The sequence below is a fragment of the Peromyscus leucopus genome, chromosome 12, assembly GCF_004664715.2.
Source record: "Peromyscus leucopus breed LL Stock chromosome 12, UCI_PerLeu_2.1, whole genome shotgun sequence".
Classification (NCBI taxonomy): domain Eukaryota; kingdom Metazoa; phylum Chordata; class Mammalia; order Rodentia; family Cricetidae; genus Peromyscus; species Peromyscus leucopus.
This window is the reverse complement of record NC_051073.1, coordinates 72,622,185-72,640,266: the sequence shown is the minus strand read 5'-3', so window position 1 is coordinate 72,640,266 and position 18,082 is coordinate 72,622,185. Positions and strand designations below refer to the sequence as shown.

General features: G+C 47.3%; 1 protein-coding gene across 3 annotated transcripts; it reads left to right on the top strand.

Annotated features, from left to right (window-relative positions):
* The first annotated feature begins 769 nt into the window (after positions 1 to 769).
* Fetub (fetuin B) lies at positions 770 to 17,438 on the top strand. 3 transcript variants are annotated; one of them, XM_028875211.2, is made up of 8 exons: positions 770 to 1,175; positions 7,318 to 7,540; positions 7,840 to 7,950; positions 9,465 to 9,552; positions 11,781 to 11,944; positions 12,621 to 12,719; positions 15,485 to 15,568; positions 16,915 to 17,438. In XM_028875211.2, the coding sequence occupies exons 2-8, from the start codon at positions 7,319 to 7,321 to the stop codon at positions 17,323 to 17,325; spliced, it is 1,179 nt and encodes a 392-aa protein (XP_028731044.1). In that variant the 5' UTR covers positions 770 to 1,175; position 7,318; the 3' UTR covers positions 17,326 to 17,438. The 3 variants fall into 3 exon arrangements, with proteins under 3 accessions (XP_028731044.1, XP_037065725.1, XP_037065726.1); XM_037209830.1 differs by lacking the exon at positions 770 to 1,175 and adding an exon at positions 4,691 to 4,798; XM_037209831.1 differs by lacking the exon at positions 770 to 1,175 and adding an exon at positions 4,776 to 4,868.
* The last annotated feature ends 644 nt before the right edge of the window (positions 17,439 to 18,082 follow it).

Genomic DNA, 18,082 nt, shown 5'->3' with positions numbered 1-18,082 from the left:
TCAGTTTTGTTTGTTAATTTTACAGTTCTGGAGGTGGAAAACATTAGCAAGTGCCCTAAAATTCAAAACTATACAAAAAGGAATACCCTGAAAATAGTGATATTTTGAGGAATTGATTTTGTTTATTTGTGCTTTGAATTTTCTTTGAATCACTGCTAGGAATACCCAGCTCCAGCAGGATTTGCTGGGCTTCCCACGGCCATAAACTCCCCACCTTCCCTAAGCTCTGCTTGACCTGTACTTGCATTTCTTCATTCTCCAAACTCTACCCTGTACTTGCATTTCTTCATTTCCCAAACTCTACCCTATACTTGCATTTCTTCATTTCCCAAACAAGCAAATGAGCCGAGCTTCCACCGGAAGTGTGCCAGAGCCAGAGACTTCCTTGAGCATGAGGGGCGGGGAGGGGGCTGAGGTCAGACCTTGCTTCTGCTGCTTTCACAGCTGTCGTCCGTATGTATTAGAAAAGGCATGGTAACATCCCAGGGGATGACAAGACCTTTGACACAGGCTCGCGCCTCGCCATTCCATGTGAGCGCCCTGCACTTACCCATGCCTGGCATGCTGCCGCCGCCGGCCTTTCTAGGTCAGTGTTTGTACAGTACTGATTATGGTGGATTTTGGCAATAAAGCCACCTCCTGAGTGAGACCTATGGGAACCAGCTTCTCTATGGGTGGAGAAGGACATCGGCAAGACAGCCACACCCTGTGTGTGGGATTGTAAAAGGGCCGGTGAGGCACACTGGGAAAAGCCCAGGTGGGAACAAGTGCTGGGTGGTTCCTTAGACAGACACGAAACCTAATTAGAGCCTATTCTCTCTAAGACCTTGCCTCTAGTGCGTACCCAGGGTGTATGCCAGCCCCGAAACCCGGCTAAGCAGTGCATTGTTCCCTGGGTTCTGAAGTGATGGCTGCACTCTGCAGGCTATAAAAAGACAATCGGAGGGAGAGCCTGCCAGCATCTCTCCAGCTCTATTGGGAACACCGGGAGAGGACCCCTCTGGCTCGTAAATTAACAAACGGCCTTCTGGTTTACACACCAGTGGCTCATTGTGAGTTGATCCCCTGGCCTCAGTGACCCCACCTGGTCTTCAGGAAAGCCTGGCTGTGAGAGCTGCAAGACTGAGCCCCATCTTGAAAGCTGCTTCCCTGTGAAGGCATCTCTCTTCAGGACTGTAAGTATGTGATGTGGGTGGACACCTCCCTGCCCTTTCCTTACTATTTAGGATCTTTTTGGGTGAAGTTACAGAGGTCAAGCCCATAGCCAAGCACTGTTTTTCACTGGTCCTCACACCTAGCCTAGGTGGTGTGGAAAAAACTTCCTGGGTTCCCATTGGCGAGTACGGAACTGGAATTCAACCTCCACTGATTGAACACAGTGTCTGTACTGCTGGCCTCTCCACAGCAAGGACTTTGACAGGAAATCCCACTTGCAATACAGCAGGCATTCTTTCCCTGCAAGCACCGTCGACAGGAAAATGTGCTTTAAACAGTCTCAATTTTTCCAGAGTGTCTAAATGTGATGAAAGTTAGAGAGAGCCAAGTTCTAGGAGGAGGGACCTAAGACAGAATGGCAAGATGTGGCCTTGGGCTGGGTGGGTTGGGGGCAATAAATAGCATCTGGTTTCTAGAAAGCAAGCCGACATGGATTAGGGAAAGCAAAACAAACACACACACACACTCACAGACAGACACACACACAGACACATGCATACAGACACACACACATATACAGACACACACACACACACACACACACACACACACACACACACACACAATTTTAAATCTGGATTCCACACTGAAAAGAAAACATGTTGTATTTGTCTTTCTGAGTCTGACTTGTTTTGCTTCTCATATGATTTCCATATGGATCCATCTTCCTGCAGATATAATGATCCACTTCTTTCTTTAATTGCTTGTGTGTGACCATTTCTGCGTAGACATCAAGAAATACATTCTCACCACAGATAGTGCATCAAGAACAGACCAAAGAAACCATTTCACAGGGTCTCTTTGTGTCTAGGATGCCTGGGTGGGAAGTTACTCACTAAAGCATGGCTGACTCAAAGGCTGCTACACCGAAAATCAGCACCCCAGCATGAGGGATTGTCAGTGGAGGCGGCCACTGTTTCCTGCAGTAACCTGAGGACTTCCCCTGGTCTTTTAGAGTTCAAGTTTCCCTTGGCTCAGGTAGAACCAGTTCCTTGGCTTTGATGCAGAAAAGAATTTCAGAGCAAGCCATTGTGAAGCAGCCAGGATTTGATAGAGATATTTGATACGATTTTTAAATACAAAGGTTAATAGGAAAGATTTGAGAAGAAAGCAAGATGTCCCTAAGAGAGTGTGGACTTCTCAGAAACGCTTCACTGTTTTAACAGTAGTCATATACACGGCTCCGTCGATATAGACGCTACTGTCTTCAAGGGGTGGCTAGTGAGCCTCGGTGAGGTCAAGGGCTGGTTCCTGGCGACTTGATAGGATTACACCTGGTGAGGTAAAAGTCTAGGTTACAGCCGAAGGAAGGAGAGATGTTACTACTGTAAATAACGTTAACCTTCCAGAGTAGGCCTAACCCAAGGACATGGCTTTACCTCCGGTTCATTGCTATTTTGATATGAAATATATGAAAGAAATATTCTCCCTGTGTTAGCAACATTCACAGCAAGTGTTCATTATGTTGAAATTCTTGCTTCCTGGCTGGTGACTCCAGCCTGAGGGCTCCTGTTCTTCCTCACGGCCTATCATTTGTCCTTTCTAATCTGGCTCACAAAAGTTCTATCATCTCCCCTCAGAAACTGAGCAAGCTTCACTTCAGAGTTTCCTCTGACCTTAGCAGTGACTGTGGGGAGTGGCCTTGTGAGGCTTGTAACTTTGTGAACTTCCTAAGCCTCCTAAGCTTCCCAGGCCTTATCAGCCTCCCTTCAAATTCCAGGAGGGCAGGTTTCGAGCGCAAGGACATGGCAACACAGCCCTTCCCTGACCCTCATCCCTGGCACATCCTCCCCACTTGCCCATCAGGCACACTCTGGACGGTGGCTCCAGTCTCTGGCTGAATGCTGCCTCGTGCAGGAAGGTCTCCCCTGTGCTTGTCTGGTGTCGATCCTTAAGAGCCGGAACTCAAAATTCCATAATCCCACAGTAAACCTTGGGTAAGCTGTCTAACCTTTCCTGTACAATAGGAATCATTGTACCATCTAAGTCCCTGGATCAGAAAAAACAAAACAAAACAATATTTAGCCAGTTTGTTCAGTGTTTGTGGAAGGAAGGAAAGATAAGGGTGAGGAGGAGAGAGAAAGGAGCGGATCAATGAGCTCTAGAGACCACCCTTAAGTAGGACAACTAGTCTGGCCTATGCCATCCCTCCTAGGGCTTCCATAAGCTGCAACTTGGAAGGAGGTCAGGCCCAGGAATAATGCCAGGTATAATGGAACCCACTGCCCGGATGGTGGTAAACAAGCTCCATCCAGAGCAGCCGCTGGAGATGGAACGGCATTCAGTGCAGAGAGAGGCAGGCCGCCATCCCTTTGGACCTAAAGGGCCCTTAGCAATTGCATGGTTCAAAGCCCCACATAGATGAGGAAAAATGGGCTTGAAAACGGTTATCCCAATAGCCCAGCTCATACAGACGAGGGCTGACGCAGGGTTTGCCATATGGTTAGGGCTTTATCATCGTGTTTGCATCTGCCTTTCACTAAACTGGGTGTATTGAGGACATTTCCTCAGGCCTCAGACACACTGGCAGAGAGAACCCCACAAACCTGTGTCCACTGCTGGCTGACCCCGAATCTCTGTCTTGAACCTCAGAATTTGAATATCTGATTTTTGAATTGATAAAGGAAAGCTTCAGCACATTTAAACTTAAAACAATTTTTTTTAATTCATCAATTCATGAGTCCAGGACTGTGAGAGGGTAAACTTATAAAAGGTAGTTGCAGAAACAAGAGAAGCAAAATGATTTTTTTCTGGTTAGAGTAGAAAGTTCCTGCCTAGAGGACAGGTGTTGTTTTCTAGTCTCCGGAGTTTACCCTGGGCTTTGTTTGGCTTTGGTTTTGTTCTCTTTTGTTTTGTAGGGATTTAAATTCCAGACCCCTGCCAGTCTAATGGGCTCCCAATTTGTGTTGCCCTTTCTTAAAGTAACCATTTTCTCATGTTATTCCTGTTTGAAAGCACAGCCCAGAGCCCATTTCTGTAGAACTGTGATCTTCAGATTTGGGTTTGCAAGTCAGTCTTTACTAACAACTTGTTCACTTAAAAAAAAAGAAAAGAAAAGAAAGGAAAAAAATTATCGGGCTCTGCATGGCATTAGCATGGTCCATCCTGTGCTGCTGTCCCAGAATCCCGCTCACCATTCTGGAGCCTGGGACGCCCACTGGGGACAGCCCTCTGGCTGTGTCACACTCCCTCGGAAGGCAAGAGGAGGACTCTCGGTATAACAAACTCACTCACTTGACATGGACATTTTCCACTCACGAGGACAGAGCCCGTGGGACTTAATCTCCTCCTTAAAGGTACCACCTCTCCACTGGGTTCAACAGGTGATTTGCTTTTCCCACCTCTGGGCCTTGGGGACGTGCTCAAGCCACGTCAGTCTTACTATCCCTTGACTGCAAACAATTGCCTACCTCAATTCCTGGTATTGTGCAAAATTGCACAATAAGAACTTAGGAGCTGCATTACGCAACGCCTCGCAACGTGCCAGCCACTGTTCTGGCCTCCTTCTGCACGGATGATTTCTGATGCAGGGTCATGATTAGCAAGCACATTTGACAGATTCGCCCGGCCTGGCTCACAGCAGGTGAGTGGCTTCCCCACCTCTGCTGGTTGGGAACTGAAAGGGTACAGTTCAGTCACTGCTCTTATCACTGGTATGAAAAAAATACTTTTCCACTCTTTTGTTTGTGTGTGTGTGTGCATGGCGGGGGTGGTGCATGCGCCACATGCATGCTCACATGTGGGAGGTCAGAGGGCAACTTTCAGAAGTCAGTTCTCTCCTTTCACCGTGAGGGTCCCGGGAATTGAACTCGGGTCATAGGGCTTGGCAGCCAGCACCCTTCCTGGCTCAGCCATCATCTCACCAGACTTGATGAAAAAGTGCTAAAAGGGAAGGCTCCGAGGCCGGGTCTTGCCTTGATTCAGTCAGGATTTTTACCCGTTCTGAACTCCGATTTTCTCACCTGTCTGGACTGGCTAAGTTGTCTCTAGAGTGTTCAGTGAGTGTCTGTACCACCACTGAGTCAGGGAGCAAATGCCGTTACCTGGTTATCTGTCGGTGGCTATCAAAAGGGGAAAAAAAAATCTGTTTTCTGCTCAACTATGATGCAATTAAATTTATCGTAGTAAATTTAAGTTATTTGGTAAACATCATAAAATTAATTTTTTCTCAGTAACAGTAGTGTTAGTTAAAAACATGTCAGGATGTTATGTTTAGGTTTAGTATGAAATCAAAGTTTTAAGTGAATTTGGATACTTGAGTAGCATTAACAGGCTCCTTTTACTTAGTTCACCATGGTCAGCCACAGCTCACTACGTGTTGGATTTCTATCCAGACTAGAGGGACATTTCTGTCTAGCCACTTGGAAGACCTCGCTCCTAGTTAAAATTTTTGGTCCCTCTCACCAAGTTCCCATGAAAAAAGCCTCACAGACTGGCAATCCTTATTTATGAACACAGACATTCCCAAAGTATATTTGTGGATTAGAAGTAAGCACTATTCAGAAAAGCTCCTGTATATGCTCCAGTAGCTGTGGAGAACTGTTTGGAATAGTGTTGACCCCAAAGCTTTGAGTCTTTAAGATGCTCTGTGTATGGAGGACCCACCATGTGGGTGCTGCTGGCCACAGCAGTACCCCCATATGTCTGAGCACAGAAAGCCTGGGCAGGGGTAGAGGTGGAGGTAGGGACTGAGGTGTTGCTCATCTTAGGGAATGCTTTCTGAGACAGCCTAATCTGAAGGCTCCCTTCCTGACTCAGGTCTTTGCTTTCTTGGTAACTTCTGCTGGTGTGTGTGTGTGTGTGTGTGTGTGTGTGTGTGTGTGCATGTGCGTGTGCATGTGTGTGTGTGATGTATGGTGGTGGACACCTGTACCCCCAGAAACTTGAGGGGCTGAAGCAGCAGGCTTGAGGTTCCAAGCCAGACTGGGGAACTTAGAGAGGCCCTGTCTCATACAAAAACCGCTGTGGTGGAGCTCAACAGAAGAGCAATTGCCCAGCATATGCGAGGCCCAGGCCTAGACGAAAAGAAGTTTTGAAAGATGCTTGTTTTTGTAGCCAGGAATGGTGGTATGCACCTTTAATCCCAGCACTCGGGAGGCAGATGCAGGAGGATTACAAATTCAAGGCCATCTTCAGCTACATAGCAAGTTCAAGGCCCTGTAAAAACAATAAAAATAAATAAATAAATTGCTTTTCATATAGCCCTAATAAGTAGAACCTTCCTGGGCTCTAAATGGGAGCTAAAAGAGAGAGGCAGGAAGCATGGTCAGTTTAATCCCAGCACTCAGGAGGCAGAGGCAGGCACGGATCCCCATGAGTTCAAGACCAGACTGGTCTACAAAGCGAGTTCTAGGACAGCCAGAGCTGTCTCGATGATGATGATGATGATGGTCATCATCATCATCACCATTCTCTTCACAGTATCGGGTTTGGGTCTCTTAATGAATTTACTTTTTGGTCACAAAAGGAAGACTAGGTCTAGAGTGTGAAGGAAAACCTTTTAGGATCTCTTCATCTTTTTCCCCTTAAATACAATTTTGAGATGAAGCACATTTTCCTGACAGATACGGGCACTAGAAAGGGAAAATTTTGAGTTGTCCTTATTTTCAGTTCCAGCTGGATTAGGACTCTCATCTGGACAGGCGGTGGCAGGTCAGCTGGTAAGACCAAGCCTCTGTGCTCCTGCCCAGGTAACAGTGTGGACATGAGACCCTCTGTGGGAAAGATGGAAAGCGGTGCCAGGCCCCTGTGTTTCAAACGGAGACCTGGACAGAAGCCAGGTCTCCAGTGTCTTCATCAAACATCAAACATGGCTGTAATTGCTGGGAAAAGGTTAGGAAACTTAGGACTGTTTGCGTGCACACAAGAATGCCATGCTCCAGGTCTAAGGTTAGAACATTGACAAACCCTCTCCAAAATGTTGACTCAGAAGACGCCGTGTTTGGATCAAGGTGATATTTAGGACATGGTGTTTCAAGTCACATTCAGCCAGTCTGATTGCCATTATTTAAAACTATTTCAAGTCAATCTTGAGGCCCCACAATAGGGCCCATCCTGGCATCCCTACACACCGACCTCATCCTGGACCTTGGTTCCCCACAGAATGGCTCTACTTCGACTTCTGGTGTTCTGCGCCCTGGCCGCATGCTGCGTGGCTCGCTCTCCTCCCCAGACACCCCTCGCCTCCTTTCCGCTTCCCCGGAGCTGTAACGACACGGAAGTACGGGCAGTCGCGGGCTTTGCCCTGCAGAGCCTCAACCAAGACCGAAAGGACGGCTACAAGTTGAGCCTCTCCCGAGTGCACGATGTTTGGGAGCACTTCCAGGCAAGTGACAGCCTTTGGGACAGCCTTTGGACAGGCTGCAGACAGTCAGGGGCTGGCAACTTAGGGCTACTTGTCCACAGGTGCTTTCCAGTTTGGAAACACAGTGCTCCGCCACTGTCAGCAGGTGGGCTAGGACACTCTTGCTGTCCCTGGGAACAAGTGCTAAGAGTGAGCCACTCTGTCACATCTAGGTTCCAGCAGTGCAGAAGGCTTTGTTGTACACACATGCTTTGGCTGTTTGTCTAGTTGTCCTGAGATTGTTTCATGTGGGGTGGGGTATTTCTCCGACCCTCCCGCAGGAGGACATGGGATCTGTGTTCTACCTCACACTGGATGTCTTAGAGACTGACTGCCACGTGCTCAGCAAGAAGGCACAGAAGGACTGCAATCCGCGGGTTTTGCACGAGTCGGTGAGTACTTGTTGCCAGGTGCCGGCGATCTGCCATCTGTGGGTTTCTTTCTCACCTCCCAAGCAAAGGACCTGCGCGCTTATTCTAGTATGGGAGAGAGAACCAAGTTAGTCGGGAAGGGAGGGTCCTGTGATGTCCTACTGGGGTCTTATTGATTTGACTTCAAAAGGTCCCCCCAAATTTTTTTCTACCCTAAGACCCTTTGGCAGTCACTGAGCCAACGTTTATGAGAGAGAGAGAGAGAGAGAGAGAGAGAGAGAGCGCAGCAATGGAGGGTAGCTTACTTGCTTTTGCTTGGTTTTGTTTTAATGAATATTAACATGAGGTTTGCAGATAGGAAAGGGGGTGACTTACACTGTCAGGATCACCAGGGGCTCCTGGGAGAGCTTCCTGAAGCATGGAACTAAAGGGCCTCAGAACTCATCCTTTCTCCTTTTTTAAAATAATTATTTTATTCTTCTATGTGTATGGGTGCCTTGGTGCTCTCTCTCTCTCTCTCTCTCTCTCTCTCTCTCTCTCTCTCTCTCTCTCTCTCTGTGTGTGTGTGTGTGTGTGTGTGTGTGTACTACATTCATGCAGTACCCACAGCAACCATAAGATGTTGTAAGAACCCCCCTCCCCCAGAACTGGAATTTCGGATGGTGGTGAGTCACCTGATATGGGTGCTGTGAACCAAACTCCGGTTCTCTAGAAGACTAGCAAGTATCTTAACCACTAAGCCATCTCTCTGACCTTGAGCTCACCTTTTCAAAGATGGCCAAACCAGTGGAGCCAGTTTGGCCCTGCCTCTCGGTGGTTCTGGGATCTCTTCCATGCACTGACACAGACAGCCATGGATGACAAGAGGGAGTTTGAATAAACTTCTTGACCAAGATCACCTTTCCTTATTATTTGACCAAACATGCCAACCTGCACCTGATTTTGAAAAACAAATAGTCTGTGTGCCCTCTTGTTATAGTTGGTTTAGTGACATGGGTCACTGACAGACAAATGAGTGCTTGCTCATGAGCACACAGGTTAGGAGTTGATTTCTCGTGTAATTTCAAACTTGAAGCTCCTGGCCAGGGGATGTTTATTCTGGGTGTGATTTGGAGGCCCTGATTTTTCCTGTGCTTGTCTCTGACCTTGCCACCTCCAACCTGTGGCTTCCTGGTCCCCATGCTCACCGGCATCAGGCTATCAAAAGACCAAGGACAGAGAAAGACAGCGTGCTGACGTGGCCTCGGAGCGTGGCAATGGAAACTGTTTCTGCTCTGTCCCTGCGGTTAGAATTCGGTGATCAGCACCTAAGTGTGAGCAGGCTGAGCAGGTGGCCGGGTCTCAGGAGTAGGTTAGACAGTGTGATGGTAAACAGTACTTCTTGCCACCCCCAAACCACAGAACTTGATTTTACTTGATTTCTCGTTACATTAACATTCCACTTGCAGGGGATGGGGGGTAGAGTAGGAAGCAGGGGTGTTAACTCATCTCGTGGGTCCCCGCATCACGCCATCAAATATATTTGGTTTTTCTAGGTTTATGGTCAATGCAAAGCATTGTTTCACATTAACAAGCCAAGAAGAGTTCTCTATTTACTTGCTTATAACTGTACTCTTCGCCCAGGTAAGAGTCAAGAGGCTTTTGTACATTTTGACAAAAGACAGAAAAAAAGCATTTAACTAAGCCTTTGCCAAGCTGGCACGCAGCTCTCCTCCCTTGCTCTGTCCCCCCACCGCACCCGCTGCTCAGTACTCCAGCACCGCCTCCCTGCTGACACTCATACATCCTCCTCCTCTCCAGGGAACTCTCCCTAAACCGCTATCAAGAGCCATAGTGCCAACCTGCTTCAGATCCCAAATCCTCAATCTTCCATGAGTGGCACAATGCCAGCAGCTGGTCCCAGGTTCCTTTCTGTCTACACCACTGTCCCCTGGTCCCCCTTGCAATGGCTGTGTCTGAACACACCCCACACATTCCCGTCTCTCCCAGTGGAAACTGGGAATGCCCTTGCTGACCTCTGTCCCGGAACTCAAACCCCTTCCTTCTTTAAGGAAGGCCCCCAATGCTGCTTTCATGGCGCTCTCTACTCAAGAAAGGAATGTTGCTTTCCCAATGGACATTTTACCCACTTTGGCTAAAGCACTCAAAGTTCAGAACATGCAAGACCTTGATTTATCGTTGTGTATCATCTGTCCTATTGGGGTGCTCATCCCTCTCCCCCAGTTAAAGACTTCCTAGTACATATGAAGTTTCAGAAGTCTTTACTGTTGCTGAATAGCAGGCAAGAATAAGGCCAAAATGAATGGACAGTTGAAATAAGTGGGTACATTCCTTCTGGATCCTGCTTTGTACAAGAGAAGGTCACTGAAACGCAGGAGTCCCTTGCATAGGAAGGTGGGAAATGTCTGCCTAACAGACTATGGGCATGCACCCTCCGTGTGAATCTTGTTGAGTGCAGATGCTGATTCCATTGGCCTGTCGGGGCCTGAGAGCCTGAGTTTCTAACAAGCTCCAGGTGGCCACGATGCTGCTGCTGCTGCATGCTGCTGCTGCTGCTTCTGCTTCCTTAGAGTAAGGAAGCCCCGGAGTAAATGCTGTACAAGCCACAGCTTACAGCGCAAACACAGGGCCAGTCTGAAATAAATCAGAAGGCAACTGAGGAGTGCCAGTAATGTCATAGGTATCAGGACTGGGTGACGAGGCCCTGTGGCAAGCCGTGGACATGGCTCTCCCACCGTCTTCCTCCATCCCCAATGTTCAATGATTAAGAAAGTGGATTTTCTCTGAAAACAGTTCAAGGCAGATTCTCTGGCTTGGTGATCACACATTTGCCAACTCCAGCTCCTCCCAAAGAGATTGTGACTGTATTGATAGTGTCACTGTTCCCTGTAGCCTCGTCATGGTGTGACCAATTTTACCTTCTAACTCATCTGCATTTTCTAACCAAAGGCCGCATGTTTCTGCCATCATGATATCATCTACTGACCTTACAGGGTTCTACTGAATATTCACTATGTGTTAGATTTTATTCTTGATGTTAAGGACCACAGATAAGTAAATCATGGCAATAATGAAATGCCAGCCTTTCAAAGGCCATTGTCTGCAGGAGCAGTAAGGAGAAAGGACACTGAATTAGGGAGGGGACTGATGTGTCCACTGTTTGGGTATTGAAATACAATATTGTCATCTACAAAGTTCACACCTAGGAACTGTGTCATTGAGTTGCAAAAAATTTTTTTTCATAATGTTTTAAGTATGTTTACAGTTTCTTGTCGAGCCACGTTCATGGCTCTCTCTGACTCTGTGTAACCCACAGACTGTTGGTGGGGCAGGTCCTGTGCGCTTCTGATCAAAATTCCTACGGTAAAGAAGTCCATTAGTGATCGGTGAAGGCTGTCTCCCTCGGATTTCTTTTTGATTCCGAAAGTGACAGTGCTAAGACTGGACGTTAGCCGCCGTGGTGGAGTTGCCCAGCACACGTGCAGCCCCGCTTAGATCCTGGCACCACAGAAGCCCAGCCCGAGGGCACATGCCTGCAACCTAGGCCCTGGCGAGAAGACCAGGAGGCAAAGGCCCCTGATTGCACAGGCCAGCCTGGGATACAAAAAGGAAGGGAAGAGACGGAGGGAGGGAGGGAAGAGATGGAGGGAGGGAGGGAAAGATAAAGAAAAAGTCCTACCACCGCTAACTACCATACTGCCGACAACTAAATGCTTTCTCAGAAAAACGTCTCTCTCACCGCAACCTTGCCAGCACTGGGTATCATTTTAGTTCAGTCTTTGCCTGTGGTATAGTTGTATGGTTATGACTCTCAGTAGGATTGAAAATTAATAAACTATTCTCGTCAATAGTTTCTCAAAGAAAGATTCATTTCATGTGCCCTGACTGCCCGGGCCCTGTTGACTTGTCGGACCCCAGAGTTCTGGAAGCTGCCACGGAGTCGCTTGCGAAGTTCAACAGTGAGAGCCCCTCAAAGCAGTACTCTCTCGTCAAAGTCACTCGGGCCACTAGCCAGGTAAAACTAAAATGCCCGGGTTAGTTACACGGACTGTAGCTGCAGGTCTTCAGTTGGGGGGAGACTACATAGGCCTTCTGTCTGCTTAGGACCTGAGATCCTTTCTCTACAGACCCATTTCTAGTAGATCGGCTGCACATTCCCTCAGGCCACGGCTTCTGGCTTTCCTTGAGATTTGCACAAGTGTCAGGTGACTTGATTTTATTTCTCCAACCTTAAAGCCAGAAGAACAGATTCGTAGTCTCATGTGGGTTTGTGGGGGACATAAGTGCACTGTTTCCTGACTGATTATGGACGGTTTAACGAGACAACTTTTGATTCATTAAGGCCTCGGGTAGGTGCTGAGTTTTATGAGTTATGGACTAGGAGGCTCATTTTTATTTCAATTGTGTTGTTATCTCTCTTATGTAAATAAATATATAAATAGAAGACACATCTTCATAAGGAAAAATAAGCTGTCTAAGAGAAAATGTTTATGGCACCCTTCACACCCTTAACAGGGAAAGGCACTGATTTATGTCTTCTAAACAGCAGAATTACTGACATAGTTTGGTGCCCATGGGGACTTTTAGGAGCAGTGAGTTTGTGTGGTGACAATTCTGTTCAAGGAAGGTTGCCAATCCTGAGTTTTCCCTGGGGTAAGATTTTTAATGTCTTAACTTTTATTTCATGACAGTGGGTGGCTGGCCCTTTTTACTTTGTGGATTATTTGATCAAAGAGTCATCATGTACCAAATCCCAGGCCAGCTGTTCCCTCCAGTCCTCTGACTCTGCGGTGAGTGCTCCCAGGCTGTCTGTACAATCTGTATGCGTTCCCAGATCACCAGGATTTGGTGAGCACAAATTACACTGGGGATGTCACAGAGCACAGGGTGCTTCTCCATCCCTTGAGAGTTAGAAATTGGGCAGGTCTCGACTCGGTGATGGGATTTATTTGGTTCTAAGAGTGATTTTCGTCATCAATGTAACACGGTTGCAAAAAGGACGTGGAATACGGCATGGTGTTCCATTCTTTGGACCACTCTTCACAAAAGAAAGGCTAAGTAAATAAGGAAGGGAGGAGGTACCCCAAAACTGTCAGAAATATACTGGGAACGTCAATCAGCAAGGTGTGTTGGAGCACAATTGCACAAGGCTCACTAAAAATACTTTTATGTATTTATTTATAGTAAGTGCTCTATTGAGAGACAGTTCATGCACAATAAGATTTATCCTTGTAAGGTGGATAATTCCATTTTTGTAGTATATTCACAGTCCAGTGCCACCATAACCACTTCATAATCTTTAAATGCTTTTATTAGCTCTCAAAAGAAACCCCATCTCCACGAAGCCAGGCCCCATTGCCACCCTCTGAAACCCCTGAAAACTGTGGACCCGATTCCTGTCTCAATAGCTTTGTTCATTTAGACAGTTCGTACAAATGGAAATCAGGCAGCGTGCAGAGAGGGGGCCAGGGAGAGCTATTTATTTTAAAAAGAAACTGGAACAATTGACTCCATCAGACCAGCCGGCGAGTGGCGATGCTGAAGTACAGACGTCACGATCCCCTCCACTCCAGTGCTACACCCAGGAGTGCACAAGCTTTGATAATTCACAAAATTCCAGCTACCGTGGAGTCGCCAGCTGTTCTTGCCACAAGCACCTGCAGTTTCTCTGGAAGGTTCTCTCAGCCACGGTGGTGAAGAGCAAAAGGGAAGGCTGGGGTACCATGTTACGTTAATGACTTTCCCGCCTTGAAGAATTTCTGGTCTTTTCTTCATGTGACCTGGAAAGGGATATAGAGCAATATTCAGACAGCCTGTTCAGATGTATTTTGGTAAATTTTATGTGGATGTACTTAAGAGTTCTTCTTTGGAATTTGAGGCAGCATTTTAGTACAATAGTTAACTTTTCATTGAAAATGTACGTACACTATGACCTTAAAATAATTCTTCTAGGGTGTCTTGGTTTTTTTTGCTATTGCTATGATAAGATACCATGACCAAGGAAATGTATAGAAGGTAGAGTTTATTTGGGCTTACAGCTTTGGAGGGTTAGAGTCCATGGCCATCATGGTGGGGAGCATGGTAACAAGCAGGTAGGCATTGTGCTAGAGCAGTAGCTGAGAGCTTACATCTTGATCCAGAAGTAGGAGGCAGAGAGAACTAACTGGAAATGGTGTAGATTTTTGAAACCCAAAGCCTACCCCCCAATGACACACCTCCTCCAACAAGTCCACACCCCCTAATCCTTCCCAAACAGTTCCACCAAGTAGGGACCAAGAATTCAAATATTTGAGCCTACAGGAGACATTTTCATTCAAACCAGCACATAAGGATTTACTCTAAGGAAGAAACTAGAGATATATGATGGCAGGGCCTGGTGGCACACACCTTTAGTCCCAGCACTTGGGAGGCAGAGGCAGGGGGATTTCTGAGTTCAAGCCCAGCCTGGTCTACAGAGCGAGAGACATGAAAAGATATTTTCAATATTTTTTAAAAAATTAGATCAAATCTAGTTGTTTGACAGAGGCTTTATTAAATGCAGAGAAATACTAGGCAGCCACAGCCATTATAAAGATAATCATCGAAACAACAACAACCAAGAAAAACATAAGAGACTGTCCAATGCCACACAAATTTTTTTGCAATATATTGTTCAGTGGCAAAATAGTTATAAAATATCCTATGCAATATGGTCTTAGTGCTTAAAAGAAAAATATACATGCATAGAAAAAAGAATAGAAGAAAAGGATTAAAGGATTGCAAGTAATGAGAACCATTCATGGAGTTACAGGTCAGGTTTCTTTCTTTTCATTTATGTAGTTCTAAATAATGATTTATTACGTTCATAATTTTTAAAAAGTAAATTCATTTTCAAATAGTCAGAAGGTGAAGGAGCTGAGAGTGTTGTTGCCTGAGAAGACAAAACTTCATTCAGAACACATTAAGCACTGTTATAGGGAGGAAACCACTGATCTTCCTCACTGATCTAAGGGTAGACCCAGAGCCAGGCGGTGGACAGTGTGTAAGAGCAGACCCAGGTCAGGCGGTGGACAGTGTGTAAGGGGAGACCCAGGGCCAGGCAGTGGACAGTGTGTAAGGACAGACCCAGGCCAGGCGGTGGGCAGTGTGTAAGGACAGACCCAGGCCAGGCGGTGGGCAGTGTGTAAGGACAGACTCAGGGCCAGGCGGTGGACAGTGTGTAAGGACAGACCCAGGGCCAGGTGATGGGCAGTGTGTAAGGACAGACCCAGGGCCAGGCGGTGGACAGTGTGTAAGGACAGACCCAGGCCAGGCAGTGGGCAATGTGTAAGGACAGACCCAGGCCAGGCAGTGGGCAGTGTGTAGACACCGGAGGAACTTCCTGAAACTGTTACCATTGCCAGAAGCAAGCTGGACTTGGTTGTTTTTAGATAATTCAGAGGGAACTGGTGTGGAGCCTGCCCTCTTTCAAGGCAGGAGCAGAAACGCATGGTGCACCTGTGTGTCTACACAAGCAGAAAGCCAGGGCTCTGCTCACCGGTAACTTAAAACTCACATGACGTCTTCCTTCCTTTAGCCTGTCGGTCTTTGCCACGGTTCCCTGATTCAAGGACCCTTAGAAAAGTCTGTGTCTGTGACGTGCGAGTTTTTCGAACCTCAGGTATTTATCTGTTGTTGTTGTTTTTTTTTTTAATGTTATCATTATTGCGTGTTTGCACAATTTAAGTGTATGAGCACGTGTGCCGTGGCACACACGTGGCGTCAGAGGGTCACTTGATAACAGTTTGCTCTCCCTTCACCTTTATGTGGGTTCTGGGGGCTCGAACTCAGGCTGCTGGGCTTGCAGGAGCGTGGCTTTCCCCAGTGAGCCCGACCATCCTAACCCCGGTGTTTTTCCATGGAATCAGATGATCCCTCTCCTCTCTAGGTGCCTATGCCCCACCCCCTTTTGGTTTTCCCAAGATCCAGGGTCAGTTTACTTAGGCTACCTAAGCCCACAGCTACAGGAAAGAAAGTTACCCTACTGCTTTAATCTCGGTGTGGCCCTGTAGGATAAGGGAGAACTCAGGAACAGTGAATGGCAAACATGCACAGCTTAAAGCGTTCAAGGTGTGAAATTCAGTACCTCGGAGAGACCTCTCTCATCTCAGGGAGACTCGCTTCCGTGAAAACGTCCAATCCCTCTCCACAATACTAAGTACTTGTTGTGGGGTAGCCTGTTCCAGTCAGACAGACTGCCTGGGCCTCATCCCTGCTCTCTGTCCCTGTGAGCTGTGTGGCCACTGGCACCTACCCTCATCACCTGCCTGTTCTGAACTCTAAGATGGACCAGGGGGAGGATTTGGATGGAGGGAACCAACCGTACCCGGCCTGGCACAAAACACACAGTAAAAGAGGGTATACCTGCTGCCACTCCCAGGAGAAAAGGCAAGCTCCCTGGGGACTCGGGGTCCATCCTCAAGCCCCTCTGGGCCACCGCTCTGAAAAGGGGAGACCTGCTGACCAGCTTCTGCAGGCCTTGGTTCCACTTGACCCCCACCTGTTTTGTGATGAATCTTCATATCAGGAGGCCCATCCCTGTAACGGTTCTCAACCTGTGGGTCGCAACCCCCAGGGGAGGTGAATGACCCTTTCACAGGGTTGGTCTGTGACCGTCAGCAAACACGGGTTTTTGCAGTGCAATTCATAACTGTAGCAAAATTACGGTTATGGAGTAGCCATGAAAGTAATTTTGTGGTTGGGGGTCACCACAACCTAAGGAACTGTAGTATTAAGGCGTGGCAGCATTAGGAAGGCTGAGAACCGCTGCTGTGGCTGGTTTCTGTAAGCATCCTGTAAGCCTGTAATCCCAGCACCCAGAAGACTTAAGGCAGGAGAGGAAGAGTTTGAGCCTAGGCTATCCAACACCATGTTACAGACACGCAGTCACAAAACTACTTTGCCTGGTGCTGGAGGCGGCAGGGCATTCCCTGTAGAATGGTGCATTTGAAAACATTGTTATTTCAGGCTCAGGTCCCTGGAGGTGAGAACCCTGCTGTTACCCAGGAGTCCAAGAAACAGCCCTCCGCAGACGACGACGAGGCCCCTCAGAAGAACAAAGCCCCTGTCAGCTCCCCCTCCGTAACTGCTCCAAAAGGATCTGTCCAGCACCTCCCTGACCTGGATGCTGAGAAGCCTGAAGCCTCCAAGGGAAAGAGCCCTGGGGAAGCTGCCGAGGAAAAGAGTCCTGAGGATGCCTTCCCTGTGCAGCTGGATCTAACCACGGATCCTCAGGGGGAGAAGCTGGATGTTTCCTTCCTCTACCTGGGGCCTGAGGAAAAGAAGCTGGTGGTTTTGCCTTTCCCTGGAAAGGAAAGTCGCTCCACTGAGTGCCCAGGGCCCGCAGGGGAGACCAACCCTCTGGTCCTCCCGCCCTGAGAATCACAAACAGGGCTCCCCATAGCGGTGTGCACGAGATGAGAGGTGGTGGGAATGGGAAGGAGACAGATGATCAAATGTAGAAAGGCGAATAAAATGCATCCTCTTATTGCTGCTTCATCTCAGTGTGTTGACCGGAAATGGAAAGGAGAGTGAATCCCCACTCTGGGCCACGCTGGTCGGGTGCTGTATGCTGGGTGGTATCCGGTACAAACTGCTCAGACTCCAACCACCTTTCCACTTCTCTCTCTCTTTCCTTTTAATATTTTAAACATCTTCACTCATGCAGAACTGACATGATACACGTAAGACAGAATAGCTATAACGTCACTAGGTGATTTAACCTAATGGGTCTATTGTAACATACGGGACCTACTGTCCTCCTAAAAGCTCTTTGTATAGCTTGTGGCTATGATTTCAGTCTCTGGTAACTTTTTGTCTGTTTTTTGTTTTGTTTTATTTTTTGTTTGTTTGTTTTTTAATGATAAAAGACAATGTTGTTAGACGAGGTTCTATCATTACCCTCCAGCTTTGTTTTAAAAAATCATTTTAAAATATTTTCACAGCGTATATTTTAATCATATGCTTCCATTCCTGAATTCCTCCCAACTTCAAGTTCCTTCTCGCTCTTGAGAAGGGGGAGGGGAGACACAGACACACACAAAGCCAATCTACCCCTCTGAGGCTCAAAACAAACAAAAAGAACAAGGAAGACCATGGAGTCCACTTTGCTTCGCTTAACTCCTCCCCAGCATGA